At 40.6% G+C, this 23,547-nt stretch overlaps 1 protein-coding gene across 6 annotated transcripts in view; it reads right to left on the bottom strand.

Annotated features, from left to right (window-relative positions):
• Nucleotides 1-1,066: 1,066 nt before the first annotated feature.
• LYST (lysosomal trafficking regulator) overlaps nt 1,067-23,547 on the bottom strand; it is a 188,617-nt gene continuing 166,136 nt past the window's right edge. For all 6 annotated transcript variants that reach the window (XM_047703371.1, XM_047703368.1, XM_047703372.1 and 3 more), the window contains 7 exons: nt 20,762-20,898; nt 17,385-17,483; nt 10,171-10,310; nt 9,797-9,894; nt 4,505-4,661; nt 4,022-4,093; nt 1,067-3,118 (listed from right to left, as the gene is read on the bottom strand). In XM_047703371.1, coding sequence (XP_047559327.1) covers nt 2,980-3,118; nt 4,022-4,093; nt 4,505-4,661; nt 9,797-9,894; nt 10,171-10,310; nt 17,385-17,483; nt 20,762-20,898 — 842 coding nt within the window. In that variant the 3' untranslated portion in view covers nt 1,067-2,979. The remainder of the gene's footprint in view (nt 3,119-4,021; nt 4,094-4,504; nt 4,662-9,796; nt 9,895-10,170; nt 10,311-17,384; nt 17,484-20,761; nt 20,899-23,547) is intronic.

Here is a 23,547-nt window from a genome sequence, read left to right on the forward strand (position 1 = left end):
GGGGATATTTGGGTTGGAGGCTTACACTGCTAGATGCTACTCCTGAGTTCTTTTGGGGACAGACACCTAGAAACAGGGTCTCTACTCTTGAAGACCCTTAAAACCTCTCAGATGCAAGGCAGAGTAAAAGAATAATTCTGGGGTGTTGGGCTAGTGTTTGTTGAGTTCACACACCCCTTTGCAATGCCCGCCAGAGCAACTGAGGAGTGTAGCCAAGGCTCGCTCCTTCACTGGGCCTGGTTCACTGACGGTCCTGCCTTAGGCATTCGTAAATGCGTTGTCTGGAACGCATCTCCCATCCTCACCTGTCAGATTTCTATTCATCCATTTCAACAAAAATTTCACTTTCTCTAGAGGCTCTCCCAGATCCTTTTGATCTGAACTCGAATCTTCCTGTTATATTCGCTCAGAGGACCCTACACTCCTCCTCAACGACACTTACTGTATTGTGTAGCCATGCACACCGCGGGTTCCTGACAGCACACTTCTCTCTCCAGCCAGTAACCTCTGGGAGTGCAGGAAACGACTGTGTGCCCAGCACCCAGGGCAGTGTCTATACCTGGTGTGTTATATATCTGCTCTCGGGGGTGGGAGGGGCACATATTTTTTTCTTTAAAACGTGTGGTTTGACCTGGACACTTCTGTCTAAGCTCTATGTAAGGGTATTAAATAAAGCATTGATGTAAAGGGTATTAAAATAAAGGGCTGAAATAAAATTTCTCATAAAAATACAATTAAGGGCACCTGGCTGGCTCAGTCAGTTAAGTGTCTGCCTTCGGCTCAGGTCATGATCCCAGGGTCCTGGAATAGAGGCCTGTGCCGGGCTGTGCGCTCAGTGGGGAGGGCCTCTGCCCCCTCTCCCAGCTCCTGCTCTCTCTCTCTCTCAAATAAATAAATAAATAAAATCTTTAAAAAATATAATTAAGAAATGAAAGTTATCTTTTCTTTGTGACATCAATGTATAGGGGAGCTAAAGAGAGAACCTATCTGGGTTACAAAGCAAAAAAGTCACCAATCTGAGCTCTGGTCATAAATATTTATATTGTGTAAAGAATAGGTCTTTAAATCTATTTTTATGAAATTTATTCCCAATTTGAAGTGGCAGTGTATACAAAGATAACAGAGCTTGTGATATATTACAGAAATGTTTACAGCAACATGCACATTATGAAGTGTTTCAGACATATACATATTAAGTTTCATGCTGAATAAATAATCCCCCCAAATTAATTTTTATTTTTACATAAAAATATAATATTGCACTCTTAACAAGACCAGTTATTTTGCATATTTTCTCTTTAAATAAATGATGGAATTCGGCCTTAAAAAAACAAAGAAGACTGAGTAGCAACCCTATTCTACTAGGGGACTAGTTCCAAGTTCTTGGTAGAAAAAAACGAAAGCCAGACAGTAGCTGCAATTTTTTTTTTTTTCTTTTAACAAAGCAAATCACTTCAACGTGAATAGGAATAATGTCATCTCTGCACCCAGCTGGACCTCAGAGCTCCGAGCTGGCCTGGGCAAACCATGGTGTCAATGTGGCCCGTGAGCCATTCTGAGGGATGTATGCTGTTCCAGTGACAAGCACACGTGGCCACTCGCTTCCTCTTGCCCACATCTCAGTGGCAGAGATGTTGGAATTGTGTTTTATACAGTTTTTAAGCAGAATGTTTTAGAAAGTCTGGAAGTTATAAAAGTAGTTCTGTAAACACCATATGAAGTGAATTTCCATAACAAACACGCAAGTTATTCTTAGGCAGGAATACATATTTTTACCCCATGGTAACATCTTACTGAGCTTATTTTACAGTGTTCTCAAAGCCAATAAGCAGCACCCCAAAATAGAGCCGTAATGGTAGAGACAGACTATAGTAGAGATTTTTAGGAATTCTGTCTTCATGGTGTGCAAGTTCTCTGTGGCATATACTTAGACCTTTCTGTTGTTCCCAGAATTCTCAGGTCGTATAGATTAGTAGAAACAGAACAGACAGTTTCCTACAAGAATTATTCAGCATCCTGTGGGAAACAGAGTAGGCTGTCTCCTTTCTTTTGTAATTCTGTTTTATGGAAGAAAACATACCCTGCCCATTAGATTTAATGTCTTATCTAGAATGGACTCTTAGTATCTGTGCCATCTTTCTCCATAGTGGAGGCTTTCTATTGCAAACTGTTAAGTGTCCAGTGCTCTGTAGATGGCAGATATTAAAATAATTATCATTGTGTTTAAATCTTAGTGACTCAACTAAGGGTATTCAGTATCTAGTGTTATGAATTTTAAGCAGAATTTTTTATGAAAAAACAATGTATCTGAAATCAGATGTGTGTTTGTGGCTGTCAAAAAGTTCTGGTTCCTCGTTGAGCTAAGCAGGCAACTAGAAAAAAACCTGCCAACACTAAGATTCATGGTAGTTTGTTTTTAGTATTCAGATCTTCCATAAAACGCTTGGTGCAGAGGCACCTACTGAATAATTTACTTCTCAAAGAAAGCACTTCGCAAGTTCTAACTTCTTATCCTCTTCTTTAATTTCGTGTGTGTGTGTCAGGGGGTGGGGGAAGGTGGATTATCTCGGCATAAAATTTTTAAAATATAATTTTTAGAGTATTTTATATAAACAACTAGCTAACCAATTTAAATTCTCCTGGTCTTTTTGGAATAATAGAAAAAAGGAGAGATCCCAATTCTTTCTTTAGAATAACCTTATGGGCAAACACTTTAAAAATACAATTTTAATTTATCGCGTACAACTTACACCTTGTTGGTTAGAACATACTCACACAACCCTCTAGATGATCACAAAATTAGAACAAAACTGTTCTCTCCAGACCTTGGGAGGCCACAGAATGTCCTGCAGATGATCATTATTTGGATGATGTGTTTGGTCATCCATTTCTTTCTTTAGTTCAACCTCTTAAAACTGGTGAGGTCCACGCATCTAGTTTGGAGCTAAAGTGCTTTGGAGAAGTGAAGTTCTCTCTCATTCATCCAGCTGCATAGCTGCTAAGGAAGGAATAGAACATTGGCTGTTTCAGGCGTTGCTGGTCCTTCCGACACCAGGCGATCACAGTCCCGTCACTATTTGCTGTGTACAGATGGTGGCCGTCACAGGAAAACGTAAGGCTGTCAAAAGAAATCCCACATGTAGATCATCTCTTAAAACTGCATTAGCATATTGGTGATCATATAGAAATCGGTGTAAAGAAGCGAAGATATCTTCACCGGAGCAGAGAGACCAGCGAAATGACTGCTTACGACTCACTGGTTCCTGGTGTAATCCTAATATAGTCTAATTGCTCTGCTGATGACTTTGTGAAGGTCATTCTAACTAGGGGACACAGAACAAAACCAGAGCAAAGAGGTCAGTGTATTCTGTTCCTTCTTTGTACATATCCTTTTACCACCTTCTTTATGCTCTTATTACTTAACAAATACTTGAGTTTAGGAAAGTTTAGATCATATAATGGGGCTACATTTTCTCTTTATAGAAATAAATGATGATTACAGGGAGATATTTTATTTCCCAGAAAAAGAAAAAGGCAAAACTGTTAACGTTAATAAATAATTCATTGGAGTTCATTAATATTTAAATTTAGTGCACTGAAAATAAATTTAATAAAGTATAATTTAAATCCGTTACTTCCAATTGATTTTTAAAGTCAAATTTGTTGGTGGAACAAAGGGTAACTGATCGTTTATCAGTCTTATCAAGCGCATTCCTGCAGCTGTCAGTCACCACTATAGTATTTTTAATAAGGAAAGAAAAAAATATAGTTTTTACAATTCAAAAGTTCCCCTGGACACCCTCCCAGGATGCCTTCTATCCAACTATGAGCTCCTGACTCAGATATTAAGCTCCACAAAGACATGGACTGTGTCTCCTTGTAAAAGGTCCTGGTCAACCTAGTGTTTGATAAGTGATCAGCTGTTTAGTAGACTCTCATCACACAGTTCAGTCTGTGTGCTTTCATCTCTAACAAAAGTAGAGTCACAAAATATATGATGAAGAATCTGGGGGTGGTTTACCTTACAATAGGCTTATTTGATTTAGGAAATGTGATTTCCCGCACCGGCTTTAGGTCCCATGTACTCCATAACCTAGAGAGGGAAAAAGTCACCATCTAATTATGCAAACTACAACTGTCTTCGCAAAAAACATCTATATATTTGTTTATTTGTTAAAAATCATCTGGAAGGAAACACAATAAGCCATTAACAGTAGCTACTTGTGGGAGGTTTGCAAGGGGTAGATGTGGGAGTAAGAAAACTTGGTAAATTTTCATATTAATCTTTTATACAATTAATAGACAATATACAATTTCAAAACCACATGCAAGCTAAGTTTATTACTTAAAAATAAAACAGGGATTAGTGAAGAACCTATATCTGAAGGTGATTTTAAATCTCTAAATATTAAATATGAACACGCCTAGATATTTAAGGCTAGTTTTTGCAACTGCTGTGTCCTTATGAACAAGAGCGAACAAAGAGAATCAGAACTCCTCTTACCTTACGATTCCATTTTCTAATCCCCCGGCAATCACATTGATAGACACCCCCTCAGGCTGGTTAGAGAAGGCAACGGAACAGATGATCTCCCTGCAGTGCACATGTCCAACGAGGTCCCCGTTCACTGTCCAGAGTCTGAGATCGCTGCCTCCACCAGCTAAAACACCAGGATCAACCACAGGTCACCAGAGTGTGGGTATGTCAGAGCCCACCACCCTGAGTCCCAGAGGGGCATCCCTGCACACCCAGCTTGATTGTTTCAGTGATAAAAAATTTATAGGCAGCTCAGGACTGACGCTGTGTAAATAAAATTACTATGTAATAAGTCAAAACGCTCTGCAGATTTATCTAGAGACAATGACCAGTGGAAAAATAAAAATAAAAAGATTAATTTTGAAATCTAGAGCAACAAGGTAAATTAATCATATATCTTTGTGTAATCGTATTTTAGCAAAGGAGCTGCCAAGGCTGAATTTGACAGTACCCAGAAAGTTAAACAATCTCCAAAACCAGACGAAAATATTCTGTGAAACCACCTGTAAGAAGTGACTTAGGTAACTTTTGAAGAAAAAAAAAGTTATAATAAAACTTAGTGGAGTTAAAAGTTACTTCTTAAAGAAAAAGAAAAGATATCTAATTCCTCAGCATGTCTAAGATTGAATCTTGTAGGTCAGTGACTTATTAGACTAGTTTTTCCTTTTCAAAGACCACGAGTAACTAAACTTTCTGGAGTTTTCCAGGGGGTGGGAGAGGCAGTACTTTCTTGCCATCTTCTATATTGGGGCCCCATGATGATGCGCCTAGCCTTCTTCGGAGAAACATGCTCAAGCTGATAAGACAGGTTAAGAGGCACAGTAAAGTCTGGGGGCCATGTTACTCCACTTACATTTATCTCTCCACTAGAACTAAAAAAAAAAAGTGCAGACTTTAACTCTTTCCTTTATTAAGGCAATGAAAAGATTACATAGATTTCCTACTTATAGCAAAGAAACAAATTGTGAAAATACTCCTTTATGTCAAGATATGCTGAAGAGGGCGCCTGGATGGCTCAGTGGGTTAAGCCTCTGCCTTTGGCTCAGGTCATGGTCTCAGGGTCCTGGGATCGAGCCCCGCTTCGGGCTCTCTGCTCAGTGGGGAGCCTGCTTTTCCCTCTCTCTGCCTGCCTCTCTGCCTACTCGTGATCTCTGTCTGCCAAATAAATAAATATTTTAAAAAAAGATAAAAAAAAAGATATGCTGAAGACCTTCAAATATTCCAAACCCAAATGCCTTCTGTGTTGCAGCATTATTCACAATAGCCAAGAAGTGGAAACAACCGAATGTCTGTCCGCAGACGGAAGGTAGAGATTTACAAGGGGCTACTACTCAGTCACGGAAAGTAATGAAGTTCTGCTCCGTGCTGCAACACGGATGAGCCTTAACATGAGGCTGAGTGAAATAAACAGAAGTAAAAAAGACATGAAAGGACACGGAGTGTATGATTCCACTTAGATAAAATATCTAGAATAGGCAAATTCATAGAGATCAGAAGTAGAACAGTGGTTACTTGAAGCTTTGCGGCAAGGAGGAATAAGTTATGGTTACAGAGTTTCTGCTTGGGGTGATGAAGAAGTTTTTGAGATCATGGTTACACCACGTTGTGGGTGTGGTGATGCCACTGGATCACATGCCGTAGAATGGTTCGAATCGAGACTGTAACGGTAAACGTATTTCCCACACACGCAGAGAAGAGAAGGTTAACGGATGCCCAGTGTTTTACTTAAGACTTCTCACCAATTCGGAAAGATTACCTAAACAAAACATCAGATGTAGGAGTTCAATATATTAACGAGATGCAGCTGTAGGTGATAACCTCTTTTCCGTGAGTAGACATTTCACTCTTGCTTTTGAATTTAATACTTGATAAAAAATCTGTAAAATTCATAAAGCAACCAGATGTGTGCTATTAAGGTTAGAAGGCTTCCCAAAGATACCGATGCAGGGGTTGATCACTGCCTGGAACTGACAGCTACTGCGGGCTCAGTCCTTCAAAACCAAAAATCAAAATGTGGGTCTTGACTCTCTGCAATGGGGTACAGAACTCAACAGGCAAAGAATCACCCTAGCAGATTACCCAGGGCCACCTCAATACCAAGTAACAACTCATCTGCCTAAGGTTGTAAATGTCAAACTGAGGCCTTCACTCAAGACCAGATAGCTTTCATGTGTAATTTAGCATGTCAACTAAAAGAAAGCTGGGCATTCCTGAAAAAAATTTATTCTTCCTATACATGGTCACTGAAATTAAAATAAATTGGAGAGTCACTGCCCATCCCGAATTTCATAATATTATATTAACTTTATAATGCCATTGGCAACACACAACAGGCTATGAACCCTAGTTAAAAGGCATATATTTTGATCCAGTGGCAGAATGATTTTTAAAAAGACAAAAACCATCTATTATAATATTCACATAGTTTAATAAATTTCACATCTTATCATTATAAAAATCACACCTTACATGGGCTGGCGAATTACGAGCAAGAGGAAAGAGCTCGCTAGTGTAACTTCAGCCCCGACACAGAAATTTTATATCTGTGTGTATAATGTGTATATACGTGCACACACAAATATATAACATATATACATACACATACATATGTTTTATTTAAATTTTGATTTTAAAGTTACCTGGCTGGTACTCACTAAATGGGTCAAGATATTTGGTAGGCTAAATCTGTTAACTTTCTTTCCTTCTTGGACTATAAGACTAGGAGGATGAACTCTAGTTTGGGTCACTAAACATAAATTTAGCCTCTCTTTAGAAAAATCATTATAGGGAGCCTGGGTGGCTCAGTGGGTTAAGCTGCTGCCTTCAGCTCAGGTCATGATCTCAGGGTCCTGGGATCGAGTCCCGCATCGGGCTCTCTGCTCAGCCGGGAGCCTGCTTCCCTCTCTCACTCTCTCTCTCTGCCTGCCTCTCTGTCTACTTGTGATCTCTCTCTGTCAAATAAATAAATAAATAAAAATCTTTAAAAAAAAAATAAAAAAAAAAAAGAAAAATCATTATATTTATTATATTTTCTATATACCCAATTCTTGTTAAGACTTCTCTTATATATGCACCAAGAGGCCTTAAGAAAGTGGAGGAGGCCTTTTTGTTCATATTGAAAAAGAAAGTTCCAGCCATTACTCTATTATACTGTGTTCTCCCCAGGGACACCTGAATACCCTACTAGCGGTTTAGTAATTGCAGCAAAAGTAATTTTGTTTTTTGTTCCCATAAGACTGGCTGATATAACATCACAGATATAAATCACTACTGGCAGCAGGAAAGTAATTAACTTTACAAAATTCAGCTCCCTAAGGATCAGTCCTAACTTCCAAATGTTGCCAAAACAAGAAAGTAGAGAACACTATACAAATAATCATTATATTATTCCCCCAGATTCCCCCTTGGTATGACAATACTAAAAGATGCTAATGTACAAATCATGGGAGAACAATTAGCATTAGTCATCAATCATCGGCCCACACTTGTATTCTCAAAGTCAACGGTTCAAAATCGTTCCCTTTACTTATGACAATTAGGAAATAAAAATGTTTCTATGGCACTATTCAATAACTGGATGGTAAGATTGGCAAATGTTTCACATTTGATACCTTTAAAGGATGACTGAAGACATTAGTTTTCCAGAATACAAGAATGAATGAATTTTTATAAAATCAACAACAAAACCCCAAGAGACAGCTGTAGTACTAAAAAATACACATTTGGTCTTTGTCCCAGGTCCCTGGCCTACAGCTCCTGAGACCCTTGTAATTTACCACCTTCTGTATGCTAACAAGCTGGCTCCAGGGGGTAGGCCCTAGATAGCTTCAGGTTGGAAGCCTGTCACTCCCTCCTAACCACATGGCTTGGTTTGTCGGAGTGCACCTCTGGGGACGGAGAGAGGCTGGAGATTGAGCTCAGGTCCACAGCCACTGATTCCATCAACTGTGCCTACAGAAAGGAACCTCAGAAAACCCCCTAAGAACAGGGTTAGGAGGGCTTGAGCTCGTGAGCACATTCATGTGTCAGGAGGGAGGCGCACTCCGACTCCACCCAGAATGGCCCTCTGGATCTTCCCTGTGTACCTCTGCAGCTGGCTGCTTACGCCTTTTTTTGAGAGAGAGAGCAAGAGTGAGGTAGGGGGAGGGCTCAAGGGAGAAGGCGAGAAAGAATCTCAAGTAGGTAACCTGAGCCCAAAGTGGGCTCAATCTCACAACCCTGAGATCATGACCGAGAAGAAGTCAGGAGTCGACACTCAACCCAGCCACCGAGGTACCTCTGGCTGTTCATTTCTACCCTTTGTAGTAAACGACTGTAGTTAAGTAGAGTGTTTTCCTAAGCTCTGTGAGTGTGGTGGGGGCACTCCCACAAATTTGGCACTCCCAAATTTGCTAGCTTCAAGTAGTTAGTGTCAGGATCAAATGGCACTGTTGAGCACCCAGGTGGTGTCGCGGGATTGGAAAACTATTGGGCATCAGAAAACACCAAACAATATAAAACACATAAGCAAAGGATAGAGGGCCACCCCCTACAGATATGTCAAAGATAATCTATACTGAGTGGGCAGAAAGAGACAATTTTTCAAAGGATTCTTTCGATGCTATTAGGATCCTTAAGAATAGAAATGCAGCAGAAAATTTATAAATTTTCCAACTGTTCTTTCCTGCTGGATGTGTGTGTGTGTGTGTGTGTGTTTAAAAACACAAGTTTTAAAATATGTACTACTTGAAAAAACAAAAACTAAAAGCAAAACCTCTGATGAGGAGACATAACTCTATCATGTAAATTTCAAGGCAAATTATACCTCTATGTATTATAATGCAGTATGGTTCTCACTTAGGAACTGGAAGATACATATAGTCAAAGCTGATCATTGGTTTTGCTTTGCACTTATGTCATGGGGAGGTAGTAAAGTTGGTAGTTAAAAAGCAGAAGCCAAAAGAAAAAAAAAAAAAAGAGAGAAACAAAAGCCAAGAAATTCAGATAATTATGTAACAATAATTTGCTTAACTTAGATGCGCCCAAATGCAATCTTTCATCTATCAGAAAAGGAGTTAAATGATGACAATATTAACTTTTGCATAAGTTGGCCCCTAAATTGATGACCTTGCTCTTGGACCGTAATGTATTTTAACACACAAAATACGCTACTGCCATAGTATTTTAGATGTGATTAGGGACCTGAGAGATGGAATCCAATAGCTTAAACTATGCGGGCACCAGCTAATGACTCTGTGCTTTAGTTCTGGGCTTGCTCACCTGAATCACACACAGTGGCGATGTCCCCAGTAGTTTCACTGGCAGAGACGGCCGTGACGGGGCTTTTGTGTCCCGCCAGGCTTTGTACATAGCACAACCTGAAAGACCGAAGACAAATTTGCATCTGATCATTAAATATCATTAGATTCTCTTGTATAATTCCTTCCCTTAGTGTATGGACCTATTATTCATAAGGCATTCCCCCACTATATTCCTAACTGATCTTTTGATTTCAATAGGATTACAAACTAAAGTTTGTATTTCATGCTGAAAATGATCATAAGGTAAAGATCTTATTTCAGTGCAACTGTTTCACACAGGAAGAACAGAAACATAGAGGCGGTTGTGTCTGAGTTGGAAACCTTCTTCTGTACCTGTTTAAATCCCATATGATGCAGGTTCCATCTCTGCTCACACTTATCATTATACTGTAGGGTTTGCAAACAAATAAGCTGGTTATCTCTTCTGTGTGCCCATACAGATGTATCTGAGACTCCATTTCTATCTCTGAGGGCTGAAATTGAAAAAAGTCGGTGAAATACAAGATAAAAAGCATGACAAAAGTTTTCCTAGTACTCTGTTTCAAAAATAAGAACAACTCAAGGGACTCAAACATTTTTCTCAAGCACATCATGTTTCAATCCGTTGCAGTTCAACTCTTTCCTAAAGGGTAAAACTAATTAAACTTTAAAACATTTTTAATTGTCCATAATTTCAAGAATTAAAATGCCTTTTCATTTTTTGTCTTCCTGTCCAATCTTTGTCCAAATACATACACAAGTATTTTTATAGTTATGATTACTGCCACCCAAATAATTTTATATCTTATATTTAAACATTCTCCCATAAGTATTTTCTATTTTTGACGTTGTCTTCAAAATGAATTTAATGGTGTTACAATATTCTGTGCAGTTGGTATGCCATAATTTACTTGAGCATTTTTACTGATAGACATTTAAAATTGTTTCTAATATTTTTAAAATTATAGATACCATAACTAAATCCTTCATGTGTGAAAGTTTAGTTCTTCTGAATGGTTTCTTCAGAATAAATTTCCAGAACCCTACTAGTAGGTCAGTGAGTACTAACAATTTTATAGTTCTTGACAATGGACTTTCCAAAGACATTGTACCAATTCATGATGCCACCAACAGTGACGTCCTCTCAAACCACCATTACCTGTCCATAGTTACAGACTGGTTTTCTAAATGAAAGGCTGCAAACCGATGTTCCAAGGGCCATGTTGGCTCACAGATGCCAGATGTTTATACTGGGTTTGATTCGTGATTTCATTAGACTAAGCTGTTTATTGTCTTAAAGTATTTCAATATTTCCACCTCAAAGGATACAGCAAAGTAGAAAGAGTAAGTATAATAAAAAGCTGTATATTGACCACTCAGTTAAACTAATCCTCACATTTTCTAAGATTGATTTATTTTTTTAAGCAGAGAAGAAATTAAACATTACCCAGTTTGTGTACTGTTCTATTTCATCTCACATCAGAAGTTACTACCATCCTGAATTTTGCATTTGTTTCCCACATGTATAGAACATGTGTTCTACTGTACGTTGCCATAAACATGAACAACACACTGTATGGTTTCTCATGCTGACGAATCACTTTCTGTAAGTGCTACTACTCTTCAGGTGTCTTTCGCATCTTGCCTTTTTGTTCACCACTGCTTTGGAAACATATCTGTGTTGATACAGTAGCTGCTGCTCACCTACTTTAAGTGCTACATAGTCCAGGGTTTTACTCACAGAAAAATACGTATTTTACACTGAAAGAATCAAATGACCAGGCAATACCAGGCTCACAGTCTTTCTTGGAATGACTGGCTGCAGCGGCGTGGAAGGTGCTTCTGTTTAGCGAGGACAAGTGACACTCAACCACACACAGTCACAGGCAGGAGATGTGTTTTTACAAGGCCCAGAGTCCTGGGTCTGAGCCCCTGCTGTCTCTCTTCGGACTGTGACCCCCTCAACAAGGGGAGGTGTCTGCAGGGCCAAAGGCATGTGCCCAAATCCCTTTCAGACCGTGCTTCCGGGGACCTGGGACCAAGGAATGCCCTGATGGCAAAGGCCCGAGCCCCTTCTTTTCCTGCCTGAACTCTTGAGCACTGGAGTCCGTGACCCACTTCACACTGTAAGTTCTCTGAAAATTGCCCAAACTTCTAAATGTCAGCGAAGGTTGCTCTAAATCGCATTTCTCTTATTATAACCAAGTTTCACTTTTCCACATACTCATTTTCTTGCATGTAAATTGGTGTGCCTGGTTTTGTGCATTTGTTACTACATGTAAAAAAATTATTTGGGGGCGCCCTGGGGGGGATATGTCAGTTAAGCCTCTGACTACCTGCTCAAGGGGAGTCTGCTTCTCTGCCCACCCCCCTCTCTGCCCCTCTCCCTGCTTGCAAGCTCTCGCTCACTAAAATAGTCTTTTTAAAAAATAAGAAAAAACTGGAAAACCCAAAAGACTCCACTCCAAATCTGCTAGAACTTGTACAGGAATTCAGTAAAGTGTCAGGATATAAAATCAATGCACAGAAAACAGTTGCATTTCTATACACCAACAGCAAGACAGAAGAAAGAGAAATTAAGGAGTCAATTCCATCTATAATTGCAACCAAAACCGTAAGATACCTAGGAATAAACCTAACCAAAGAGGCAAAGATCTGTACTCAGAAAACTATAAAGTACTCATGAAAGAAATGGAAAAACGTTCCATGCTCATGGATTGGAAGAACAAATATTGTGAAAATGTCTATGCTACCGAAAGCAATCTACACATTTAATGCAATCCCTATCAAAATACCATCATTTTTTTTTCAAAGAAATGGAACAAATAATCCTAAAATTTGTATGGAAACAGAAAAGACCTCGAATAGCCAGAGGAATATTGAAAAAGAAAGACAAAGTTGGGGGCATCACAATTCCAGACTTCAAGCTCTATTACAAAGCTGTCATCATCAAGACAGCATGGTACTGGCACAAAAATAGACACATAGATCAATGGAACAGAATAGAGAGCCCAGAAATGGACCCTCAACTCTATGGTCAACTCATCTTTGACGAAGCAGGAAAGAATGTCCAATGGAATAAAGACAGACTCTTCAACAAATGGTATTGGGAAAATTGGACAGCCACATGCAGAAAAATGAAACTGGACCATTTCCTTACAGCACACATGAAAATAGACTCAAAATGGATGAAGGACCTCAATGGGAGAAAGGAATCCATCAAAATCTTTGAGGAGAACACAGGCAGCAACCTCTTCGACCTCAGCCGCAGCCACTTCTTCTTAGGAACATCGCCAAAGGCAAGGGAAGCAAGGGCAAAAATGAACTATTGGGGCTTCATCAAGATCAAAAGCTTTTGCACAGCAAAGGAAACAGTCAACAAAACCAAAAGACAACCGACAGAATGGGAGAAGATATTTGCAAATGACATATCAGATAAAGGGCTAGTATCCAAAATCTATAAAGAACTTACCAAACTCAATACCCAAAGAACAAATAATCCAATCAAGAAATGGGCAGAGGACATGAACAGATATTTCTGCAAAGAAGACATCCAGATGGCCAACAGACACATGAAAAAGTGTTCCACATCACTCGGCGTCAGGGAAATACAAATCAAAACCACAGTGAGAATCCACCTCACACCAGTCAGAATGGCTAAAATTAGCAAGTCAGGAAATGACAGATGCTGGCGAGGATGTGGAGAAAGGGGAACCCTCTTACACTGTTGGTGGGAATGCAAGCTGGTGCAGCCACTCTGGAAAACAGCATGGAGGTTCCTCAAAAAGTTGAAAATAGAGCTACCCTATGACCCTGCAATTGCACTATTGGGTATTTACCCTAAAGATACAAATATAGTGATCTGAAGGGGCATATGCACCCAGATGTTTATAGTAGCAATGTCCACAATAGCCAAACTATGGAAAGAACCTAGATGTCCATCAACAGATGAATGGATAAAGAAGATATGGTATATATACACAATGGAATACTATGCAGCCATCAAAAGAAATGAAATCTTGCCATTTGCGACGACGGGGATGGAACTAGAGGGTATTATGCTTAGCGAAATAAGTCAATCAGAGAAAGACAACTATCATATGATCTCCCTGATATGAGGAAGTCGAGAAGCAACATGGGGGGTTTGGGGAGTAGGAAAAGAATAAATAAAACAAGATGGGATCAGGAGGGAGACAAACCATAAAAGACTCTTAATCTCACAAAACAAACTGAGGGTGGCCGGGGGGAGGGTGGTAGGGAGAGGGTGGTTGGGTTATGGACACTGGGGAGGGTATGTGCTATGGTGAGTGCTGTGAAGTGTGTAAACCTGGAGATTCATAGACCTGTACTCCTGGGGCTAATAATATATGTTTATTAAAATAAAATAAAATAAAAGAAGTAAAAACACATACAAAAAAAAAAAAGGAAAAAATTATTTGGAGGGATTCGTCTTTGTTTCTGCCGGATAACCTGGACCACCATATGGGTCTATGCGTACCTTAGCTGAAGTCAAGTCTGGAGATCTGGACCACCCAGGGAACTGTAACCCAGGCTGCAATTCCATACAAGAGGAGCCCCCGGAATGCACCTCACTCTTCCGGTGTAGTCCTTCTGCAGCCGTGCATGAGGACGAGGTGGCCATGCTACTTAATTAGTGAAAAAAATGACTCAAGAGCAGCTATTTTTAAAATCATTTATCACTTTTGGAAGACATTCTTCTCTAATATGTAAATGGCTTATAGATAATTCCTTATAACAAATCAACTTATTCATCCTTACCTAGAATACGTTTTAGAAGACAATCTTGGGAGATTGAACAGAACTTACGATGTTCAGAGTTAAATATGCTTCACTAGGTAAGGAATGTATTTCCTAAGATTCCCTTGAAAAGATTTTCTGACAGTAATTATTTTGGTCACTTCCTACACAGCACTTGGGGAGCCCGTCTTTTGTCTGTGTTAAAGCTACCACAAATAAGGACATAAATACTTCCAGAACACCGGTGCTCCGTGGGTTGGGAGAACAGCAAGCAGAATATGAGTTTTCTCTGGCTAGCCTCACAGGGACAGGGTCACAACGCAGCTTGTGGGATGCCGAGATGGTGAGGTGGTCCCTGAGAAAAAGTCGCAAGAACATCCACGAAAACCCACAGCTCCTCCCCTCAGAGCAAACACTGGTAAAAGCGTGCAGCTAAGATGCACCGTGGGACGTGGTTTAACTAGTAACTTAATCTCATGACTTGATTACCTAATACTATTACACTTAGGAGAAAGAGAAAACCCTCAAAAATAAAGCTGAAAAACCTACTTTCAGGCAAATGTACAGCTGCGGGAAGGTAAGCAACATGAGCTTCGCAGATTTACAACGGCTTCACCCATCAAGGAAGCACACGTCTTGCTGCGCTCGCACTGTGACAGCCGTGCCCCCCATCCAGTGCGTCCGGAGCTCTGCAGGCCCTGGTGACTCCTAGGCCGACAACCTCATCTTCTCCCTAGCCCTACTACACACCGTGTCAGCGTACACTGAGAATTCTGACGGGAAGAACGGCGGTAAGGAAAACTGGGAACAAGGCTATGCAAAGTGCTGGGAAAAGCGAAAGAAGACAAAAGCAAAAGCAGCAGCTCCTGTTTGCAGAGCAGTCGGACGGCACAGTGTGCGACCAGGAGTGTTTGCAGAACAGTCAGACGGTGCAGTGCGTGACCAGGCGTGTTTGCAGAGCAGTCGGACAGTGCGGTGCGTGACCAGGAGTGTTTGCAGAGCAGTCGGACAGTGCGGTGCGTGACCAGGAGTGTTTGCAGAGCAGTCGGACAGTGCAGTGCGCGACCAGGCGTGTTTGCAGAGCAGTCGGACAGTGCGGTGCGTGACCAGGAGTGTTTGCAGAGCAGTCGGACAGTGCGGTGCGTGACCAGGAGTGTTTGCAGAGCAGTCGGACAGTGCGGTGCGTGACCAGGAGTGTTTGCAGAGCAGTCGGACAGTGCGGTGCGTGACCAGGAGTGTTTGCAGAGCAGTCCGATGGCGCGGTGCACAACCAGGAGCGCCCACGCGGACGGCTGCTCTTGCAGCGGGGATGAGAACATATTTGGAGAACACAAGAAACAGAGGGTGTGTTTAGCAGATAAATGTGATGTCTGGAGTCAATATTAGAGGTGTTCTAAGAGTCCAAAGAAGACATTCCAATGGTTAAGACACTTCCCTGCGGAGACCTTGGCATTCTTTTCATGCTGGAATATGAGAACTTGCCTCAGTCTCTCTCTCCTGCCTTGCTTTGACCCCGGCTCCCAGCATCTAATACTCTAAACTACACATAAAAGTATTTGCTAGCCCCCAAGTTACCATGTCTTTGTTTCCGGGTTGTGAGTTTCTTGTGCTGAAATACTCTGTCCTCTTTCCTCCACTTCGTAAAATGATCCTTTAAGATCCAGCTCAGGTGGAACTTTCCAGGCTTTCTGACAACCGGCCCCAGCTCTGTGCTCTCTGTTCTCAGAGCACACACATTAGTGTCCTGTAATAACTGGTATGTGCCTTCCTCCTGCAAAGAGCCCCACACCAAAGCCCACCTGGGCCACTATGGTGGGCACCCTAGCCTCCAGTGTCATACCCCCAAGTGCAGTGGGCTTCCTAAAATGCTTGCTAGATCATATTACAACTGCTTAAGACAGTTTGATGACTCCTTAGGCTAAGAGATGGAAACAATATTACGGTCACATTTATACCCCAAGGATCATGGGAAAGAATCTTAATAAGAGTTTAAAAGGGAACAAACTTGGACAGAAAAGTAAGAGGAACCCAGCATCACCCCATGCTAGGAAGACTGGTTCTACCCAGTAGAACACATTTAATAATTTAATGGAGAAAACTGTAATGGGGGGAAGCAAAAGAAAGTTCTAGACTAAAATAATTATCCCAGTTCTAGAAGGAAAAGATAATTATCACCCTAAATTTGCCATTTATCCTCAGCAGCACCATCAAGAGTGATTCAAGAAAGGAACAACAGTAAATTAAAAGAAGTATTGCATGATATGTCTTTTCTTCACTAGACTGTTTTATAATTTAATTTCAAATCCTGAAAATTCAGCAAATGGCTAAAATAAATTTCTTTCAGTAAGTGGTAGAAATCAAGATGGGCTCCTTGGATTTTGCTATAGTCCAGAGACTATAGGAAGGTTAAATATTAGGTGTTCTAAGCTTCCAAATTTTACAGAATCTTGTAGTGTACTCCTAAGCTAGCAGGCTGACACTGAGAATACAGGAAGCATCACAGTGTCATGAAAAAGTCTAAATACAAAACAGATCATGATGCAAAATACTATGTCTTTGACACCAAAAGACAGGATTGCTATAATTATTTTCAGAAATTTTCATGATCCTAATAAACCTAAAACTAAAGAGTCAGATATGTGACCTTTCACATTTTAAGAGCTTATAGGAAGAAAAGATTAAAGAACAAAAGATTGAAGTACAAACATTTTCAGTTAATCTTATACCAATGAATTACACTTCCGAAGCCTTTTCTTCTTCTCATGAGCATGAAAATCCCAAACTACTGACAAAATGAGCCCAGGACCTACCGTGCTGCTGGTAAACCTGTTAGCATAAGCCGTGATGACCCCGCATTTGCTTCCGGTGAACAGCTGGCAGCTGTCAGGCACCCAGGCACAACTCGTCACCTGTGAGTGAGGACGAACCAAAGATCATGGTGTTGAAAAGCATGAGAAATGTTTCTACTTCTCTAATGGTTATTTAAAAAATATATAACCACAAAATTTAATAAACATTTTACTTGGGCTGATTAAAAATGTGCAAGATATGATAATATTCTATAATGTTAAGCCAGATGCTAAAGGCTAGTTAAAACGTGTTACATCATCGTCTATGATTTTACACTTTTCTCTACACACACACATACACAGAGCCACTTGTTCCTCAGAAATTTAATGATCCAGGATTGATGAGGTCCAAAGTTGAGTGTGTGTGTGTGTGTGTGTGTGTGATGCGTATATATGCATGGTTTGACATCTATATGATATTTACCTTTTTTTTCTTTTTTCTGCTTTTGGTGGGGAATTGGGGTACATACAAAGAAAGAGGTATTACTTCTAAAGTTCTAAAGATTGTTAAGTAGGAGACAAAGGAAAGATAAACATGGAGAAAAAAATCTGATTATTCCTTTGGGACTGTAAACCCTTCAGTCCTAACCATGGAGGTGCTATTCAGGACCACTCAACTCTCTGGCCCAATAAGTCTTCCTCTGGCTCTGGGAGCCCGCTGACCCCCGGCACCGGTCCCCAGCACCTCTGCTCCCATGGGTCACTTCTCCACTCCCACCTGTCCCATAGCCTGCGCTCACACTGCACTGCACTAAGGGGACAGAGGCCATCAGCCACAGATCTCATCCCCTTCCTTCCTTTGTGCCTCAAGTGTCTTGGTGCTTCTCCTGATTTAAAGTAGGAAGCTCCTCTGCTTTTAAGGGCAAACCCACCCCATACCAGAGTTCCTCCAAACCCTTGTCCTCGCTCTCAGACTTTCAAGCTGTCTCTTGCTGGCTTCTTCCCCCGGACCTACAAACGTACTCGAGTGTCTGCTACATTAACAATGACCTTCTTTCATCCTGGCTCTTCTTAACTCTTGAAACATGACCAGAGTCCACTGGACACAATTTCACTGTTTGAATTTCTTTCTTGAATAGTTCTAACTATTGGTAAGGATTAATATTTCATGACTTACATTCTTTTTTAGAGGCCTTCCAAAGAACAAAGAGAAAGTATTTTTTTTTTATATTAGAATAAAACTCAGTGTCTTAGCATTACCATATGGGTCTACTGAACCCTTTCATAAACCTAAGTTACATTACAGGGTTTTTTTTGTTTTTTTTTTTTAAAGATTTTATTTTTTTGACAGATAGAGATCAAAAGTAGGCAGAGAGGCAGGCAGAGAGAGAGGAGGAAGCAGGCTCCCTGCTGAGCAGAAAGCCCCATGTGATGCCGGGCTTGATCCCAGGACCCTGGGATCATGACCTGAGCCGAAGGCAGAGGCTTTAACCCACTGAGCCACCCAGGCGCCCCCATTACAGGGTTTTAATAATTTCATCTTCCCTCTGTCTTGAAACATTATGCTGTTTCATCACTGTAGGAATTATGTCATGACTATTCAACAATTATTCCCAACTCTGCTAGAGCAAAACAAACAGGGAAATGCAGAACAATGGATCTCCAGGAAGGATAATGTAATCTGTGAAATAAACCATCATCTTTTGGTTTTCTGATTGTACTGTCCAAAGAGTGGTGTCATCTTTCAAGAAAATATAAAGGAATACTGGAGACACTGCTTCGTACTCTGCTTTTAGCTTTCACTGAACACAGCTGGGAATTCAGAATTTCTCATGTTCTACTGATAATAGAAAAGAGAATGAAACTGGCAGAGGACTAGGTTTCACAATTATAAGATGAGTCAGAAGGCAAAGAGACGGCAGAACTCTAATCTCTAACCCTGAGACTATGATTGTAGAAGTGAGATCTGAGTGTGGGTCCTCATATGATAACATCCTGGATGAATTTTCTCAAACCAGAGAACCATGTAGAGGACAATATATTTCTAAGGAAATATATTGCCGTTTGGCGCAAGTTCTTTATCACAGAGTATTTTGCTAGAAGAATCTGGACAATGCTGTTTTGCTAAAAGGACTTATGGCAGTTTTCTTTCATCTTTAATGATGGTGATGTGTCAAACTTTACATAATAGAAGTAATTTTGGAATGCTCAAATTCTTACTAAAATTTCTAATAAGGTTGTTTTTCACTGTCCTTATGTTTAGTTTTGTTTGATAATCAGATAACAAAAGGTGATGACCATTTTTTTAGGTATATTGAGGGTTAAGCGAGTAAGTCATTGCCTTCCTTTCCTTGCACTGCTAAAACTCCCCACAACTGGCAGCTTACTCCATTCCTAACATGCTCTGGGAATGGGGAAAGGTTAGGACACATGAATAGGCAGGAGATGTTATGAAGGTAACGGGAATCAGGAAATGGCCAAAGAATTTCCCATTGTTTTTTTTTTTTTTTTAAAGATTTTTATTTATTTATTTGACAGAGAGAGATCACAAGTAGACGGAGAGGCAGGCAGAGAGAGAGAGAGAGAGGGAAGCAGGCTTCTTGCTGAGCAGAGAGCCCGATGTGGGACTCGATCCCAGGACCCCGAGATCATGACCTGAGCCGAAGGCAGCGGCTTAACCCGCTGAGCCACCCAGGCGCCCCTCCCACTGTTTAACATACAATTTAGTACGGGAAAAAGTTGTGGCAGTATTGTGTGTGTGTGTCCGTACATGCACACATATGTATGTATACGTACACACACACAGTATATATACAGTATATATACAATTGGAAATATTTTTACAACAGCTTTAGGAGAGAGTAGTGGGGGGTACTATTACCCCAGTTTCAAAGAGGAAAGAACCTCAAGTTTGGAAAGGTTAAGGCACTTGCCAAAGGCTACAGAGTAAATAATAAAGGCAGGACACTAACACAGATCAGACGGCTTTAATCGGGCCCCATGCTCTTTCTACCCATTGTGATGCCTGAACACCTAGTCTAACAGCCAAAACCAGGTACAGAGGATTGCACTCTGGTTACAGAAAATGACACAGTGACAAAAGGCGAGTGAACCCTGAGAAGAAAGTGGTGCTGATTTTGTTCCAACACTGCCAGTCGCTGATGCTAAGTGCTTATAATACCATCTCAGTGAGATACTGGGGAGAAGACAAATTTTGGGGACACAGAATAGCAATAGTCAGGAAGGTCTGAGCACTGTAAACAAGGCCTAAGTCCAGCATCACCAGCTTCCAGACTGGATTAACGGCAGAATATTAAAGACGAGCTGCTCTCAGTCTGACCCCTTTCTAGAGCATTACACTTAATTATTACGATAAAGTACTCTGTAACAAAGTTTACCTGATATTGTTGTGAACTTTGTATAAAGTTTATTGGAGGCTCGCTTTGTTTACTCTTCAGCCTTAAAATGTTATCAGCATATCCCCAGCTCAGGATGGCCGACCACTGAATGTCAGTACTGTTCATGCTTCTCACACCTCAAAAAGGAGAAAGAAAAGCGTCAGACTGCCACTGCCCAACTGTTATTTGATAGCCCCCAAAACAGCGGGTTAAGAGCTGAAGTTTGCATGGCAGAACACAGTATCTTTCCAGAGCAAATCATCTTTGTATTCATAAGATGGATGGACTTAAGTTGGTTTTATTCCTTTAATGCTAATGGGATTTTAAGAGTGGAAACTGAATTCTTTTTCACTTGTGGTGTTTGGTTAGGGCTTATCTGATTTAGCACCAAAATGTCTGTTCAGAAATTTTTATGGAAGACAATGATAGTCAAGCTTATTCTGTTCATGTTCTATCACACTTCTACTTCTAAAAAGAAATATAAACTAGACACCATTTAAATAACTTTGTAGCTACCATCTGCTGATAAATCAGTATGGACAACTGTCCATACTATAAAGAACACTGCCACCCTAGAAGCAACACCTGTCCTGGGAAGGGACCATTTAATCCTGTCAACTGCCAGGGCTTTGCAGAGCAGACAGATCTGACGAGCTTCTGCTCTTTTCCTCTTCCTCTTTTTTCCAACATAGTTTTATGTCTTTTGGGATAAAGATTTGGAGATTTTGACATCCCTTTTCAGTACTATTCATAATCTATGCCTTGTTGGTATGCTGGATATAGCTAATGCAACAGAAATGCTATAACTGGTATTGCCCTGGAAATTTGCACTGCTTAAGTCCCTTAAGGAGAGAGAATGGGCTTTATTTATTCCAGCACCTAGCAAAATAAGCCCATATATAAAGGAATGAAACAAATACATATTTGTTGAAAGAATCAATACCACAGTGAAAATGTAATTCACAGATTTTTGTCTTCTTTTGTTGAGTATAATACCAAATGCTGACATCAGTTTTGCAATAAAGGAACTGGAACATACCCACTTAATAAAATCCCCTCTAAATCTAAGCTGCTAGGGAAAGGAACCACATTTCATGTGGTTCAAATTCTCAAATTCAACCATAACGCCTGGCATGTAGCGGGCACTTCAATAGCCCGTGTGCTCAATGAATTAAGTACATCTAGTAACTGCCCCCAGTTTCTCATTCTAACACTTACAAGATGCACCACCTCTTTTTCTTTCTCTCTCTCTTTTTTTTTTTTTTTAAGAAAAATAAACTTCTCCTTTACCTACTAGGACAGTGAATCTTAAACAGGTGTTTGCAAGAAAATGGCATTTCTCGCACGCCTGGGCTTGGACTTGAGCCCCAGAGGTTCTGGCTCAAATGAGACCCGGGCAAGTATATTTTGGAAAAAAGGGATCTCAGGCAATTTGGAGGCACAATTTTCGAGTAAGGCTTTAAGGTCATCAAAACCGTCGCAGTTACATTGTTCTATGCATGTATACTCAGCAAAACCATACGGTTACTTGATAAAGCAGCGCTCAGTACCTTGCAGCTGTAGCACGTGACCTGACCCACATCTGTAAGTGGGGCTCTCATCCTAAGGCTTCTATGGGGTGGGTGAGCACTCCCCTCGCTCCTCTGTAATGTGCTGGGTGCAGCAGTGAGAGCTCACACAGTCCCCAGGGAGCCCCAGGGTGCTTATGGCCTGATGGACCTTTACTGAGCACTTAGGAGGAGTCAGGCACTGTGCTAATCATTCCCTACATTATTTCATTAAATCTTTTTTTTTTTTTAAGATTTTATTTATTTATTTGACAGGCAGAGATCACAAGTAGGCAGAGAGGCAGGCAGAGAGAGAGGAAGAAGCAGGCTCCCCGCTGAGCAGAGAGCCCGATGTAGGGCTCGATCCCAGGACCCTGGGATCATGACCTGAGCCGAAGGCAGAGGCTTTAACCCACTGAGCCACCCAGGCGCCCCATATTTCATTAAATCTTTATAGTAAATTACCCCGTGAGGTCAATCCTTTTGTTATTCCCGGTTTATAGATCAAAAGCCAGGATTTAGAAGGTTTACATAATTTTCTCAAGGTCAAACAGCTAATAAGTAGCAGAGCTGGGAGATGTAAACTCAGGGCTCTGCGCCTCCTGAGGCCAGTGCCTTGTATCTGTTGTGTTATACTGTTGTGTATTACAATCTGTTGTATTACACTGTTGTGTATTACAATCTGTTGTATTATACTGCTTCCCCACACAACCTAGGTGCTGGCAAGTCTCAAGTACATTCTACAAGGGAATAAAGCATAATTTGAATGAACACTACTACTAAGGGCTCTGACTATAGTGCCACAAATAAGATAGGCTGACAATGACATTTGACATATTTACGTTCCATCATGGTAAGTGGTAACACCAGCCCTCTCTCTTCTGTTCAACAGAGACAAACTTCAATCCAGTCTAATTTTTTAAAAGCAAATTATTGACACATTTTGGTACTTTAAGTATTATTTGTAGTAAATTGTCACACGTCTCACAACTAACTGCAACACTGATATTACAATAGTTATGATTAAACAGATTTACCCAGTCCTACTAATTCACCAAAATTAAAGAAAATGATAAGCAGCCTCTCTTACTGCTAACAAGTATAAAGGCAATCATTGATTCTATGATATAAACAAGAGAAAGTCTACAAAGAACTGTGGTCCAGCCAGCACACTTAATTTCTCTGAGTGCCCTCTGCTCGACACGGGTACCACATCCCTACAGCGCAGAGCTGTACGTG

This window comes from Lutra lutra, chromosome 14 (assembly GCF_902655055.1).
Source record: "Lutra lutra chromosome 14, mLutLut1.2, whole genome shotgun sequence".
In the NCBI taxonomy this organism is placed as follows: domain Eukaryota; kingdom Metazoa; phylum Chordata; class Mammalia; order Carnivora; family Mustelidae; genus Lutra; species Lutra lutra.